The sequence below is a fragment of the Narcine bancroftii genome, chromosome 4 (assembly GCF_036971445.1).
Source record: "Narcine bancroftii isolate sNarBan1 chromosome 4, sNarBan1.hap1, whole genome shotgun sequence".
In the NCBI taxonomy this organism is placed as follows: domain Eukaryota; kingdom Metazoa; phylum Chordata; class Chondrichthyes; order Torpediniformes; family Narcinidae; genus Narcine; species Narcine bancroftii.
Window position 1 is genome coordinate 100567029 of NC_091472.1, and position 16720 is coordinate 100583748.

The following is a 16720-nucleotide window of genomic DNA, read 5'->3' on the forward strand; positions in this document are numbered from 1 at the left end:
TCATTTCAATTTGTACCCACGCTGTCTTTTCACTAACCTGTTAACAAGAAGACAAAAATCTAAGTTGAGCTGCTTTGTAATAATTATTTTAATTAGGCATTCATAGTCCTCCCCCGATCAGATTTCCATGTTAATTTTTCCAATGCCATCCTAGGCATTTTGTCTTGCCAAATAAATTCTTACATTTTTATTTAAATCTTATTTGTATTTGTTATTGATGCAAATAAAAAATAAAATTTAAAAAAATCTAAAAATTCCACTCCAAATGGCAGCATTCTGCTTTGTTAATGTATCTCTGGTCTGTCATGGTCAGTGAGTGTAAATCCTACCCAAAATTGTTAATGATTGAAATAGGTATTTTATTCTAGGAAAAATATTCATCTTCACACAATTTATCCTTCCTATTAAAAAAATGGGTAAACCCTTCCATCTTATTAAATCTTTAATTTTCTTCAGTAAAAGGAATACAATTTAATTTAAATAAATTATTCAAATTCTTATCAATATTAATTCCTAAATATTTAACCGTCTCTCTGCCATTTAAATGTTGTCATTTTCTTAGCTTGAATATAATCAGTCGCAATCATTGGCATCACTTCATTTTTATCAATATTTACTGATATTAACCAATATTCCACCAATCCAGCATTTACTTCTTTTAAAAAAATGAAATTTCAGGGTTCGTAAGATATATTACATCATCTGCAAAAACTCATTTTATGTTCTTTATCTTTTATCTCAAAGCCCATAATCTGATTATCTTTTCTTATCACCTCTGCTAAAAGTTATGTAGCCAACACAAATAAAAAGGATGATAACGGACAAACTTGTCCAGATGATCTTTCCAATAAAAAAGGTTGAGATATTTGTCCAATTGAAACTACTTTACCATTTGGGCGATTATATAATGCCCTTATCCAATTAATAAAATTTATTGGAATTCCAAAAACCATCAATACTTTAAATAAATTGTCCCATTATAATCTATCAAACATTTTTTCTGCATGTAAAGCCAAAGCTACTGATGACATTTTTCTTTTTTGAGCTACATTTAATAAACTTAAAAACTTAACAATATTATCAGACGATCTTCTATTCCTGATAAAAACCTGTCTGGTCCATATTAATCATTATGGGTAAGCATTTAGCTAATCTATTAGCCATTAATTTAGACAAAATGTTATAATCTGTATTCAATCATGATGTTGGTTGATATGAAGATGGAAGCAATGGATCCTTCCCTTTTTTTTGGAAAAACTGTTATTAATACTGTTTTAAATGACTGGTAAATCACAGAAGTTATTCATTTAATCTAACAATCCCAAAAATGTAAGAATCAATAACTCTTTAAATTCTTTGCAAAACTCCAGAGAGAAATTATCTTCTCCTGGAGCCTTATTATTTGGTAAAGACATCAATATGTCATAAAATTATGTAACAGTAAAATAATATGTTGATTCAATCTTTTCCTCAATATTTAATTCTGGCAATGTAATTTGTGATAAATATTCATCTATTTTATCTCCATCCTTCAAGGATTCTGATTGATATAATTTCTTATAAAATTTCATTAAAAACATGATTAATACCCTGTGTTTTAAAAGTAAGATGACCAGATTCCTCTTTGATGACTATTATTGTTCTCTATAATTGCTTTGTCTTCAATTGCCATGCTAAAGCTTTATGGCTCTAACTCCCAACTCGTAATATTTTTTGTGGAGTTCGCCTTGTATCTCACTCTCCATTGTTTGTATTTCATTAAATTTCATTTTTTTTAAAAATTCCAATATTCTTAGTTTCTCATCATTCACTTGATTCTGTAATTCTTTTTCCATCTTTCTTATTTCATTTTCCAAATTATCAACTTCAGACTTTTTTTTTTAAAAACTCTTAGCTGTATAACTTATTACTTGCCTTCTTAAATAAACCTTTATTGAGTCCCACAAATTTATTGGTTACATTGGTGTCCAAAAATACCTGCCTTATAAATTAATAAAAGTCTTATCTTTTTAACAATGCAGTATTAAACCTCCATCTATAACTTAAATTTTGCTTTTTCCAATTGACAAAACTAAAGGTGAATGATCAGACAATATTCTTGCTTGATACTCAATCTTTTGAACTCTTGCTTGTAGTTGAGTGATTAAATGTATATCTATATGTAAATATGTCTTATGTCAAAAAGAATAAAATGAAAAGTCCTTATTACCAGAATGTATTTTCCTCCATCAACAAGTTTCATTTCATTCATAAAATTCATCACAGTTTTAACTACCTTGTTTTTAACTATAATTCCACCCAATATATCCAACTTTGAATCAAAAGTAAAATTAAAATCTCCTCCCATGTTTATTTTCCCTTTGCATTGGCTAATTGCATAAAAACATCTTGTATAAATTTTCCATCATCTGTATTCAGTACATATATATTCAATGTCCAATATTCCGATAAAATTTTTACAATTTACCATCACATATCTTCCCACTTTATCAATATCCAATATTTTTAATTGGTAAACTTTTATTTACTAATATTGCTACCCCTCTGGCTTTTGAGTTAAATGAAGACAATACTATTCCTATCAAATCTCTCTTTAATTTTGCATGTTCTATTTCCGTTAAATGAGTTCCTTGTAAAAAAAAAAGCTACATCCACTTATGGTTTTTTCATACAACTTGATAACCTTTTTTCTTTATTGGATTCCATTAATATTAATACAAATCAAAGTCTATTTCCCTGCCATTAAACACCAGTATTAAACCACATGTCCATCCAGCATCGCCCTTGTATAACATACTATGCTATGTTGTATAACATACTATGTTCATAAATAATCCAGGCTTTTTACCAAAAAAAAATGAAAAGTAGTAAGAAGTGAAGAAAAACCCCAGAGGTGCGTGATGGTAAAACATCTCTAATCCCCTAATCTATACGGGATGCAAAAAATATCATATTCCCCACTAACTCACTCGATATACCATACCATCCCCTACAATAGTTTTTCCCAATAAATCTAATAATCCATTGATCTTATCCAAATATAAAAGATCACGTGCATTATAGGTTAAATCTTCCTTCCCCTTTAAACTCTCTCGAAACACAATGCAATTTCAATTACAGTAAAAATCTTTCAGTTATGAATTAATTCAGGTATCAGCAACCACCTGTTGGTCTTTAGCAGGCAATGAATCGGCATATACCTTTGCTTCATTAAACTCTGTAAAAAATCTATTTCTCCCACCCGGGACAAATACTTTTAGTATAGCTGGATATCTCAAAACAAAGGCATAGCCTTCTTTCCATAACACATCTTTAACCAGATTAAACTCTTTTCTCTTCTTCGACAATTCAAAAAAAATCTTATTTCCATTACAAATCAAAGGTGATTGTTTTTCTTTAGCCTGTATTGCTGTCAACTCCAATATCTTCTCTTACTTCATACTGAAGGAATGTGATAAGTATTGGACAGGACCTTTGGTCAGGCTGAGGTTTAGGTCTCAGTGTCCCATGGGCTCGTTCAATCTCCAAATCTCCTTGAAATTCAGCCTGACCCAAAGATTCCAGTTATCCATTGTTGCAAAATTTAAAAAAAATCTTAACCTTCATCACCTTCTAAGTCCAACAATCTTGATATTATTCCATCTACTAAAGTTTTCCAAAATGTCTATTTTTTTTAGCATTAACGGATCATTCTTGGCAGCAACTTCTGCTTGTACTTTCTTCATTTGGTCTTTAATATTTACAATCTCAAATTCACTTCCTTTAATTTTCCCATCCACTATTTCAAATCTTGTGTCAACTTGTTGCATTAATCTTGCAATCTTGTCACCATTCTTCCTTACTTCTTCAGTTAATACTTCCATAGATTTTCAAAAAGAATTTAAAAATTGCTTCATTTCTCCAGAAGATAAAGAAACTTATGTACCTTTTTTGTTTTTTTTTTCTTGATTGTAGATCATTCTTGATCTTTCCTTTGCTTTTCCAGGTCCTCCTCTTGATCGCTGGAGTTATGAGTATCTTGTATCCTTCAAAAAATTTCATCTTTTTTGTGTATTCTGCGCATGCACGAGGAGTCACGTATGCGCAGAGTCACTTCTTCACCAGATGTCGGCGGCCATTGTCAGAGGAGACCCTGGGCATCAGTGTCCATGGTCTCCCCAGCTTATGGCCTCTCTTCTTTGGATATTACCTTGCGGACAGCCCCAGGATCCTTTCTCTCTGCTTTTTCTTGGTCCATTTCTTGTATTGCAGTAAGGCCTTTATTTTTCTTTGGTAGCATTGTTAATGTCTTCGATACATCTTTAAACAGTTCTTCCTTAGTTTCTGTAACTTTTATAGTCTTTTTTTAAATTACTTTTTCTCAACTTTTGAGGAGAGCAGGGATTATCAGTCTAACCCCACATCATCATGTGGAATGCCCCCGAGTGGAATTTGTAGATTGTGGTGCTCCCACAACCACATTACCTTGTTTTTCTTGGTGATATGGCAAGTGCTGATAGTATAGCCTAGACATGTAACTGCAGTATATTTCTCAACAGGGATACATGGTTGAAGAGAATGAATGATAAAGATGGTGCATGCAGTGCTTCTCAAATGGTCGACCTTGACAATTATTGGGCATGTGCTCATCCAAGTAAATTGAAAATATTCATCATGTCCTTGATTTGTTCTTTGTAGATGAGGGGAAAGACATTGGGTAACAGGAGGCAAATCACACACCACCTCTGACTGGCTCTTTCAACCACACTATTTTCATGGCCAATCTGGGTGAGTTTCAGGTCAATGGTGACTCGTATAAAGTTGACAGAAGACTTGGCAAGGGTAATCTCATTGAATGAGAAAGGTGGGTGGCAAATTCAGCTCTTGCTGATGCTCACTATCTGGTACCAGTATGGAGCAATTGTTACTTGCCACTTGTCAGGCCACACCCAAATGCTTGAAAGTCATCTGCATTATCGAAAGTCTGACCTCCATCACAGTCAGAGAATCCATACAATGGTGTTCCGAAAATGGTTTAAACATTAATTTTATTTTAAAAATGGAGGTGCTGCAGAACTGCTGCAAGGGCAGCTCTGCCATTGGTGTAGACCTCAGAGAGTGGAGACATAGCATTGCTCTGAAGGGTCCTAATGCCGACATCTCCGTGCAGGTTTTTAAATGGCATGCTAAAGGAGCCAGCGATGATGCATTTTCAAAAACATCAACCACAGGGTCTTTGCCTAAAATGGCACCGCAGATCTTTGGCAGCAACCATGAGGGCTTGCAGACTTGAGCAGGACACCAGAAACAGGGAGAACACCCCCCTGCTGAGAAGAAATTACCCTATAGGACAGTCACTATAGCAGCAAATCAGCAAGGGGTTCAGCACTGTGAGGGACCTTCACAGGCTGCTTGCAACTCGCAGTCAGGGGACCTGCACTGCCTCAAGAAGGCAGCCAAACATCATAAAGGACTCCTATCATCCAGGTCACAACCACTTCTCACTGCTACCTTGAGGGAGAAGGATGAGAAGCCTGAAGACTTTAGGTTCAAGAACAGGTTTCCTCCAACAGCTATCAGGCTCTTGAACCTTTCTTTGTTAACTAATCAGGGACCACTCTGACCCCATTAAAAGGATTGTCTGCACTATTGCTGTAATGACCTTTTTTTGCACTAGGTTAATTATGAATATTTATATAGGTTTTGTATTTATTATCTCTTTTTAATTAAATGTATGATTGCTGCTATTTATTTCAGTTTTTTACAGTTTGATTTTTTTTTTTACAATGCATCTGTTGAGCTGCAGTAAGAATTTCAGTGCACCTGTAAATTACACAATGTATATGACAATAAACTTATTATCATAACTGAAGAATGATGGAATACACAATAGATAATTAAACTTCATTTATGGCAAAGATTATTTTAACACCACCATTCCAAATGCCCAGTTTAATTTTAAGTCACAAGGATTTTTGCTGGAAAAAGGCCATGGAATTGTGAACAGTTACCCAAAGATCATTTAATCAATTTCCTGAACTGAGGCAAGGGTAAATTCTATTCCCATTATTTTCCATTGGTAGTACTTACAATGCTAGTCGGTTAAGCACAAAGCATACATTCTCACACTCAGCAGTGAGGCAAGGCCGTGCCTTTGAGTAATTCTGTATAGCCACAGTATACACTTCCAACAAAGGTAAAGGATCTTCAGAGATTTTCCACTTCCCAGCATACTGTACAAGTGTCTGAAATGAAAAGTTAAAAGTTAATGTCTGCAGATAGTGATGCATAAAGTTCATTTATAAGAGCATAAAGTTCATTTATAAGAGCAAGTGTTACAATTTCAAAAATTACAATTTTTCCAAAGGATCTGATCTTCAAAATTATTTGTCAAGTTTTTAAAAAAGCGACACACATTATGATACAATACTATCCAAAACCTTCCAAAAACTCAGTTTTCAAGCAACTAATTTATCCAAGTTTTAGTTGTTGATTCAGACTAGAAAGAGTTCAACAATATCTTGTGTTAATACAGCATCTGGTCCAAAATTATCCAAAAAGGCCTACAGTTGAATGAGCAGGCAAGGAACAAACTTTTTTGACTCTTCACAACCTAACAAAACATTATTTACTTTCAATTGTTGAAAATACTTTTAAAATGTGGTTACTATGGAAATATATGAAAAAAAGAGGTGGTGAGTTGCAGAGGCAATTACATTTCAGAAAAAATTCTGGAGTAATGGTGAAGATACTTTCACGTTTTTATAATTATATAAAGCAGAAAAGAATGGCTAAAGTGAAGGTTGGTCCCTTGTCAGATCAGGAATTGATATTGGAGATTGATAATGAAGAAATGGCTGGGGGTTTGAATTACTATTTTGTGTCAGTCTTCACAGTGGAGACATCTGCCACGCTGTAGATGGGAAGCAAGGATCTGGATGCAACAACCGTCACAAAAGAGATAGTACTGAGCAAACATGTTCACATTTAACACCATCATCCCCTCAAATCTGATCAGCAAACTCCAAGACCGTGGAGTTAACACTCCAATGTAATTATAATTTGATTATGGATTTCCTCACCTCCAGATCACAATCAGTGAAGATTGGTAAAAACTTCTCCACAATCTCCATCACAGGACTGTGTTCTTAACCCTCTGCTCATCTCACTTTACACCTACGAATGTGTAGCTCGGTACAACAATCATACCATCTACAAAATTGCCAATGAATCCACAGTAGTGGGTTGTATAAATGAAGGGGATGAGTCAACATATAGGATGGAGATTGAAAAAGTGGCTGAATGGTGCACCAAAAACCTTGCACTCAATGTCATCAAAACTAAGGAACTGATTGTTGACTTCAAGAAATGAAGCCAGAGATATACAATCCCATGATCGTTGGGGGATCAAATTCAAGTTCTTGGGAGTCAGAGGATCTTTCCTGGACCCAACAGACCAATGGCATCATGACAAAAGCTCGTCAGCACCCCTACTTCCTCAGGAGTTTGTAGAGGTTTGATATGACACCAGAAATTTCTAGCAGTGTGGTAGAAAATGTGCTGACCGGCTGCATCATGGTCTGATATGGGAATACCAATACCACGAGCATAAAGCCCTCCAAAATGGCCCAGGACATCATAGGAAAAACCCTCCCCACTATTGAGTACATCTACACGGAACGCTGCCATCAAAGGGCAGCAGCAATCATCAATGACCCAGTCCACCCAGCAAACACTCTGTAATCATTGTTGCCATCAGGAAAGAGGTAGAGGTGCCACAAGACTCACACCACCAGGTTCAGGAACAGCAGATACCCCTCCACCATCAGACTCCTCAATGACAAAAAGTCAAGACTCATTTAGGAACTCTTACTTCTGCACTTTATTGATTTTGTTTTGTTCTCTCTGGATTGCACAGTTTGTTTACATTAATTATGTTTAGTTTTTATTTGATTACACGCTTATGTAGTGTACATTTTTTTTTACACTTCCAATTATTGGTAATTCTGCCTTGCCAGCAGGAAAAGTAATCTCCAGGATGTATGTGATGTTGTGTATGTACTCTGACAATAAATCTGAAATCTGGACAAGTCCCCTAGTCCTGATCAAGTGTATCCCAGGGTACTGAAAGAAATGGAAGAAGTTGTTGGCTTTGCTAACAATTTACCACAATTTTCTGGACTCCAGGCAGGTTCAACGAGACTGGAAGATGGTGAATGCCAAGCCACTATTCAAAATAAAAGGATGTATCATATACGCTGTTGTAAAGGACAACTCCAGAATTTCCACCTAAAATGTTGGTTTTGAGCAATACCTTTTGAAAAAGATGACCCAAAATCTGGCACTTACCATTAAAAGCAAATCACAGTATTTTAAAAATAAATTACCATGTAAAATGCTTTAATTTTATTTGGATATTTTAAAATAAACCTCTATCAGTTCCTGTAATAGGCTATTTAAAGCCATGTACTGAGCCGATAGCAGTCGGGACTGGTAGATGGATCCCGCAGAGGAGCACTGAGAGACATGGCTGATAACTAACATGGTATGCATGAGATAGTAGGTGGGCAGATGACAGTGGTGGTGAGATTTCACCATCAAGGCAGGGATTTTAGACCTGGAATACAAGGACAACCCTAATTTAAAGGCAAAATTTTAAAAATCTCTTATCAACTTAAACAGCAGCATGTAATCGGGGTGGCCAAACCGCGACTTGCGAGCCACATGCGGCTCTTTGACATGAATTTGCAGCTCGTGGAAGTTTTCTAGCTGTGCTGTGTTAGAGGGCGTGGCTTATGATCGTGTGACTGTGGCTAGTCTGGCTGTGTTGTGGGCAGTGGAGTTAGGGTAATATTTGTGTGATCCAAGCCACCTGCCGGAGATCCCATTGCCCCAGCTGCCCACCCTTTCAAATTCCCAACGCCCCAGCTGCTCACCCGAGCTCTGGACACGACTGTTGTCCGCCCACCCATCCGAGCTATGGACCGCCCACCCATCCGAGCTATGGACCGCCCACCCATCCGAGCTATGGACCGCCCACCCATCCGAGCTATGGACCGCCCACCCATCCGAGCTATGGACCGCCCACCCATCCGAGCTATGGACCGCCCACCCATCCGAGCTATGGACCGCCCACCCATCCGAGCTATGGACCGCCCACCCATCCGAGCTATGGACCGCCCACCCATCCGAGCTATGGACCGCCCACCCATCCGAGCTATGGACCGCCCACCCATCCGAACTCCCAACACCCACAGAGCAAAAAAGCTGACCATCTCGTCCCAGCCACCCTCCCGCCCATCCATCCCAATGCACCAAACATAGAGGTACTTACCACAGCCAAAAGTAGTTAGCGTATAATAATGGACCCCCTAAATTTTGCCCTAAAAATTAGTCCACAAAATTTGACGATTACACATGTAGGGTAGTGTGTACTTTTTGTTTATTGAAGCTAATACAAATTAACAGTTTAAAAACTACATACATGAATAAATATTTTGTCCATGTATTTCTTACTATTTATTTTTCAAATATGAATGCAAGAGTAAAAACATGAAAAAATATTACATACACGACTTGCAGCTCTCAAACATCTGAAGTTTAACGTAGGAGGCTCTTGCGTTAACCAAATTTGGCCACCCTTGGCACATATGGTTGGCAAAGGCAGGAAACTATAGGCCAGTTAGTTTAACATCTCTATTTGGGAAAAATGCTTGAAGCTATCATTAAAGAAATAGTGACTCATCTGGAGCGAAATGGATCCATCAGGCAGACGTAGTATGGATTAAGCAAAGGACGATTCTGTTTGACAAACTTACTGCAGTTCTTTAAGGATATAATGATCGTGGTAGATGGAGGGAGCAGATGGATATTGTTTACTTGGATTTCCAGAAGGCGTTCCATAAGGTGCATAAAAGACTCGCAAAGAAGATAAGAATTCAGAGAGTTGGGGGTGGTATAGAGGATTAGTTAATTAATAGAAAGCAGCGTTGGGATACAGGGGGTGTTTTTCCGGCTGGCAATCTGTGGTGAGGGGGGTGCTGCAGGGATCGATGCTGGGGCCGCAAATGTTCATGATATACATCAATGATCTGGAAGAGGGGACAGAGTGTAGTGTATCCAAGTTTGCTGATAAAATAATAAATTGAATGGAAAACCAAATTGTGTAGAGGATAGAGAGATAGAGGTCAATTAATTGAGTTGGCAAGGGTTTGGCAATGGAATACAATGTTGGTAAATGTGAGGTTATAAACTTTTGAAGGAAAATTGAAAGATCAGATTTTTATTTGAATGGCAAGTGATTGCAGCATGTTGCCATGCAGAAGTACTTTGAAGTGCTTGTGCATGAATTGCAAAAGGGTTAGTTCGCAGGTGCAGCAGCCTATCAAGAAGGCAAATGGAATGTTGGCTCTCATTGGCAGATTGAATTTAGGAGCATGAAGGTTATTATGCACCTGTACAAGGTTCTGGTGAAACAGCATCTGGAGTACTGTGTGCAATTCTAGTCTCTTTACTTGAGGAAGGATGTATTGGCTTTGGAGTCAGTTCACCAGGTTGATTCCAGAGATGAGGGTGTTAGCCTATAAGAGATTGAGTCATCTGGGACTGTATTCATTAGAATTTAGAAGAATGAGAGGGGATCTTATACAATCATTACAATTCTGAAATAGATAAGATAGTAGGTAAAATGTTTCATTTGGTGGGGAAATCTAGAACTATGGGGCATAACTTCAAGATTCAGGGTAGTAGATTTAGGGTGGTGATGAGGACAAAGTGCTTTTCCCAGAGGTGGTGAATCTATGGAATTCTCTGCGCATGGAAGTAATGAAGGCTATCTCAGTAAATATATTCAAGACAAAATTTGATAGTTTTTTTTTAAAAAAAAGAACATTTGGGTAATTAAGGGTTCTGGAGAAAAGGCAGGTAGGTGGGGATGAGTCAATAATCAGGTCAGCCATGATCTTATTGAATAGGGGAGCAGATTTGAAAGGCCAGAGATAGATATTTTGGTGGTCCAGAGGAGTTTATAGTTAGGATGAGGATGGCTTTTGAGGGAAAAACTGTTCTTCAACTGAGAGGTGCTGAAGTTCAGAATCTTATGTCTGAATGTAGCAGCAAAAAGAGATTGAGGCTGTGGTGATGGGTATACTTTATGATGATGCTGGCTACCTTCTTAATGCAGCACCTGGAATGGATGTCTTCAGTGGATGGACGGTCGGTCTGTAATGGAACTGGCTCGGTTTGCCACTTTCAGCAGACTTGTGTGCTCATGGGCCCTAGTTTCCAAACCATGCTGTTGTTTTGTACAGATTTCTCTCAATAGGGGAAATGGGTATTTTCTATTTACACCCATGAGGCAACTCAATCTTACCTTCACTTAGTCTCCATACAATCTGTGAAATAATCCCAATCTAGATAAATGCTCCTATCCTGGCTCAGCCTCAGCAATCTCCACTGCCTCCTTTCTAGTGTAATCATTTCCTGTAGGTTGGTGAAGAACTGTATAAATATTCACAATGAGCGCTGGGAGTCCCCAACAATAGCCTGGAATGTGTCCAAAATGAGCACATGGAACGGATCCCAGCGAATGCCAGGGATGAGAATCTTGTGAGTTTACTTGAGCACAAGCCTTTTACTTCTCCAAAAGTCTTCTTCTTTCAAGCACCAAAATCTTTTGAATAATCTGCACACTGGATTCCATAAATGACCTTGTCCATTCTTTTTCAAAATCAAGAACTTCTGGATTAGAAAATGTTTAGATAATAACAAGACTCACATTATTTCATAATCTGTTTCCAAGCTGAGCAATTTATCCACTCTTTAAGATTGCTGCCCACATAATACATCTTCTCTGTATTTATTAAATTCATTGCTTGACAAACAGGTTTCTTAACATCACTCCCTGTATCATCATCATCTTCACTCAAGCAGACAGTTGGAAATAATTAATTCAGACCTTCACACTTCTTCCGCCTCCATGCTCAAGGCTGCTGTGCAGGTTTCTAAAAGAATATATTCTTGGTTTTCTTATTTTAGAAACCTGATTATTTTCCTCTTTTTCACACGTGCATCTTCTCCTCTCTTCACAGCATTTTCACGTTGAGTTCTTAGTCATAGAATCGCACATTACAGAAACCGCTCCTTCAGCCCATTATCCAGCCTTTCTGGCCATCTAGTTATTCTATTTGCCCACATGAGGACCATTACCACGTCATATCTGCCTAAGTGCCTCTTGAATGTACAAACTTTACCTGACTCCATCACCTCCTTTAGCATGTTTCAGTTTTCAACCATACTGTAAAAATCCATATCCCTCATCCCCTTTAAAAAGTCCAATCTCTCACCTTAACACTTAGCCCTTATGTTTTAATACCCCAATCATGGGAAAATATTTTAAAGTTTACCCTATGTAAAATATAAAACACTACACCAAAGTACAGGCCTACAGGCCCTTCAGTCTTCAAAGCAGACCTATATTCCTACCAAAAAAAAACTAAACCCTTCCGACCTCAAAACCCCCTTGTTTCATCCATGTGCCAGTCCAAAAGTCTCTAAGTACCCCAAATGTTTCAACCTCCACCACCATCCATGGCAATGCATTCCAGGCACACTCAGCTCTCTGGAAAATACTTACCCAATGTCTCCCCTAAATATTCCTCCCTTCACTTTGCCTTTGGTGTTAAGCTACTCACATCCTGGAAAAAGGCACTGGCTGTCTCCTCTATATATGCCTCTCGATCTCGTAGACCTCTATTAAGTTACCTCTCATCCTTTTTCAAAGAGGTAAAGCCCGAGCTCTGCTAACAACCTTGCCTTAAAAGACTCATATTCCAATCTGGGCAACATCCTGGTGAATCTCCTCTGAACCCTCTTCATAGCTTCCACATCCTTCCTATACACAACACTCTTAAGTGTGGTTTCACCAGAGATTTGTAGAGTTACAACTCAACTCAAACTCAACTCCCCAAAGAATGAAGCCCATAGACCTTCTTTTCTATCCTATCAACCTGCACGGCAAACTTGAGAAATGTATGGATTTGGACCCCAAGGTCCCTCTGTTCTTCCTTCCTGTATCTGACCATTAACTCTATACTCAGTCTTCTAAAATGAATCACCGCACACTTTCCCAGATGGAACTCCATCTGCCACTTTTCCACACTATGCATCCTTTTGTGACTTACGACAACCTTCAGCTTATCCACAACTCCAACTTTCAAATATTCACAAACTTACTGACCCACAAGCCACCTCTTCATACAAAGAGCAGGGGTCCTACAACAGATCCCTGCAGAATTCCACCAATAACTGACCTCCAAGCAGAATACTTTCCATCCACCATTACTCTCTGCTTTTTACAGGCAAGCCTATTCTGAATTCACACAGCCAAGGTTCCATGGATCACATCCCTATGACTTTCTATGGGGGACTTTGTCAAATGTTTTACTAAAATCTATATACACATCTTCTTTGGCTTGGCTTCGCAGATGAAGATTTATGGAGGGGGTAAAAGTCCACGTCAGCTGCAGGCTCTATTGTGGCTGACAAGTCCGATGCGGGACAGGCAGACACGGTTGCAGCGGTGGAAGGGGAAAATTGGTTGGTTGGGGTTGGGTTTTTCCTCCTTTGTCTTTTGTCAGTGAGATGGGTTCTGCGGTCTTCTTCAAAGGAGGTTTCTGCCCGCCGAACTGTGAGGTGCCAAGATGCACGGTTTGAGGCGATATCAGCCCATTGGCGGTGGTCAATGTGGCAGGCACCAAGAGATTTCTTTAGGCAGACCTTGTACCTTTTCTTTGGTGCACCTCTGTCACGGTGGCCAGTGGAGAGCTCGCCATATAACATGATCTTGGGAAGGCGATGGTCCTCCATTCTGGATATGTGACCCACCCAGCGCAGCTGGATCTTCAGCAGTGTGGACTCGATGCTGTAGGCCTCTGCCATCTCGAGTACTTCGATGTTAGGGATGAAGTCGCTCCAATTAATTTTGAGGATGGTGCGGAGACAACGCTGGTGGAAGCGTTCTAAGAGCCGTAGGTGGTGCCGGTAGAGGACCCATGATTCGGAGCCGAACAGGAGTGTGGGTATGACAACGGCTCTGTATACGCTAATCTTTGTGAGGTTTTTCAGTTGGTTGTTTTTCCAGACTCTTTTGTGTAGTCTTCCAAAGGCGCTATTTGCCTTGGCGAGTCTGTTGTCTATCTCGTTGTCGATCCTTGCATCTGATGAAATGGTGCAGCCGAGATAGGTAAACTGGTTGAACGTTTTGAGTTTTGTGTGCCCGATGGAGATGTGGGGGGGCTGGTAGTCATGGTGGGGAGCTGGCTGATGGAGGACCTCCGTTTTCTTCAGGCTGACTTCCAGGCCAAACATTTTGGCAGTTTCCGCAAAACAGGACGTCAAGCGCTGAAGAACTGGCTCTGAATGGGCAACTAAAGTGGCATCGTCTGCAAAGAGTAGTTCACGGACAAGTTTCCCTTGTGTCTTGGTGTGAGCTTGCAGGTGCCTCAGATTGAAGAGACTGCCATCCATGCGGTACTGGATGTAAACAGCGTCTTCATTGTTGAGGTCTTTCATGCTGAAGAAGATTGAAAAGAGGGTTGGGTGCGAGAACACAGCCTTGTTCACGCCATTGTTAATGGAGAAGGGTTCAGAGAGCTCATTGCTGTATCTGACCCGACCTTGTTCGTTTTCGTGCAGTTGGATAACCATGTTGAGGAACTTTGGGGGGCATCCGATGCTCTCTAGTATTTTCCAAAGCCCTTTCCTGCTCACGGTGTCGAAGGCTTTGGTGAGGTCAACAAAAATGATGTAGAGTCCTTTGTTTTGTTCTCTGCACTTTTCTTGGAGCTATCTGAGGGCAAAGACAATGTCAGTAGTTCCTCTGTTTGCGCGAAAGCCGCACTGTGATTCTGGGAGAATGTTCTCGGCGACACTAGGTATTATTCTATTTAGGAGAATCCTAACAAAGATTTTGCCTGCAATGGAGAGCAGCGTGATTCCCCTGTAGTTTGAGCAGTCTGATTTCTCGCCTTTGTTTTTGTACAGGGTGATGATGATGGCATCACGAAGGTCCTGAGGCAGTTTTCCTTGGTCCCAACAAAGCTTGAAAAACTCATGCAGTTTGACATGCAGAGTTTTGCCGCCAGCCTTCCAGACCTCTGGGGGGATTCCATCCATACCTGCTGCTTTGCCACTTTTCAGTTGTTCTATTGCCTTATATGTCTCATCCTGGGTGAGGACCTCATCCAGCTCTAGCCTTAGGGGCTGTTGAGGGAGCTGGAGCAGGGCGGAATCTTGGACTGAGCGGTTGGCACTGAAAAGAGATTGGAAGTGTTCTGACCATCGGTTGAGGATGGAGATCTTGTCGCTGAGGAGGACTTTGCCGTCTGAGCTGCGCAGTGGGCTTTGGACTTGGGGTGAGGGGCCGTACACAGCCTTTAGAGCCTCGTAGAAACCCCTGAAGTCGCCAATGTACGCGCTGAGCTGGGTTCGCTTGGCGAGGCTAGTTCACCACTCATTTTGGATCTCCCAGAGTTTGCGCATCTACCGCCCTACCGTAATATCTTTCGTTTCCTCCTCAAAGAAAACTCAATTAGGCCCGTGAAGCATGACCTTCCCCCCACAAAGTTATGCTGATTATCCCTGAGGAGACTGTACTTCTTCAAATGCTCACAAATCATGTCCTGAAAGAATCTTCTCCAATAGTTTGCACACCATCAACACAAGACTCACTGATCTAGAATTCCCAGGATTCCCCCATTTCCATTTTCAAACAAGGGGACCACATTTACCATTCTCCAATCCTTCAGCACCTCCTCTCTGGCCAAGAAGAATGCAAAGATCATTCCCAATGTCCCAGCTATCTCTTTCTTCCCTTCCCACGGAAAACAAGAGTGTATCATTCAGCCCCAGGGACTTATCAAACTTAGTTTTAAAGAAGATCCAGCACTTCCTTTTTCCTAATCTCAAAATGGTCTATTCTGACCTCATGTTAACAAAGGTCCCTCTGAAGTAGTGTTAATTTAGGACCTTCGCAACCTCCTCTACCTGCAGACACTTTGCCTCCTTTATGCTTAAGCAGGCCCACCTTCACTCTAGTCATCCTTCTGTTCTTCGCCTACACACAGAATGTCTTGTGATTCTTCTTCACCTACTTGCCAAGATGTTCTCATGCCCCCTTCAAGCTCTCCCAAGACCTTTCTTAATTTCCTACCTGGCTAGAATACAGTGTAAAGCTCATAAGGACCTAGTTTATTTTGCTTCCTAAATCCAACGTATGCTTCCTCTTAACTATCGACCTCACCTGTTTTATCAAGAACAATTCCCTTTTACTACCATTTTTTCTCTGTCTCAGTGGGACAAACCTAACTAGAACCCAATGCTAGAGGTCCCCAAACATCCTTCACATTACTTCTGCACTTTCTATCTCGTTCCTCCCTCATCCCACCTTTCCCAATTAAACACTTTCACATTCCTTCACATTTTGTTCACTTTTATCCTTGTCCATAACTATGCCAAAGCTAGTAGCTAGGACTGGAACAGGACAAGCTGGCAAGCTTATGGAAAACCCAGTTGTACGACATCCTGGTCAAAGCTCTTGTGGTTCATGCAAGAGGAGAGGACTGGCAGTCTAATGTTTCACTTGGAATAAGGGAAACAAAAAAAGCACGCTATAGTGACCTGAAAGAAGAGGTTATTATCTGGAGAACCCTGAAGGGGCAAGTTTCATCAACAAGACACTGAA

General features: G+C 39.8%; 1 protein-coding gene and 1 long non-coding RNA gene across 2 annotated transcripts in view; one reads left to right on the forward strand and one right to left on the reverse strand.

Annotated features, from left to right (window-relative positions):
* Positions 1 to 4648, forward strand: part of LOC138760907 (uncharacterized) — a 90735-nt gene extending 86087 nt beyond the window's left edge. The window contains exon 3 of the long non-coding RNA XR_011355962.1: positions 4539 to 4648. This is a non-coding gene — a long non-coding RNA (uncharacterized lncRNA). The remainder of the gene's footprint in view (positions 1 to 4538) is intronic.
* The window catches only part of znf292b (zinc finger protein 292b), a 210965-nt gene that overhangs the window by 141302 nt on the left and 52943 nt on the right, over positions 1 to 16720 (reverse strand). Inside the window, exon 2 of the mRNA XM_069932209.1 lies at positions 6070 to 6224. Coding sequence (XP_069788310.1) covers positions 6070 to 6224 — 155 coding nt within the window. The remainder of the gene's footprint in view (positions 1 to 6069; positions 6225 to 16720) is intronic.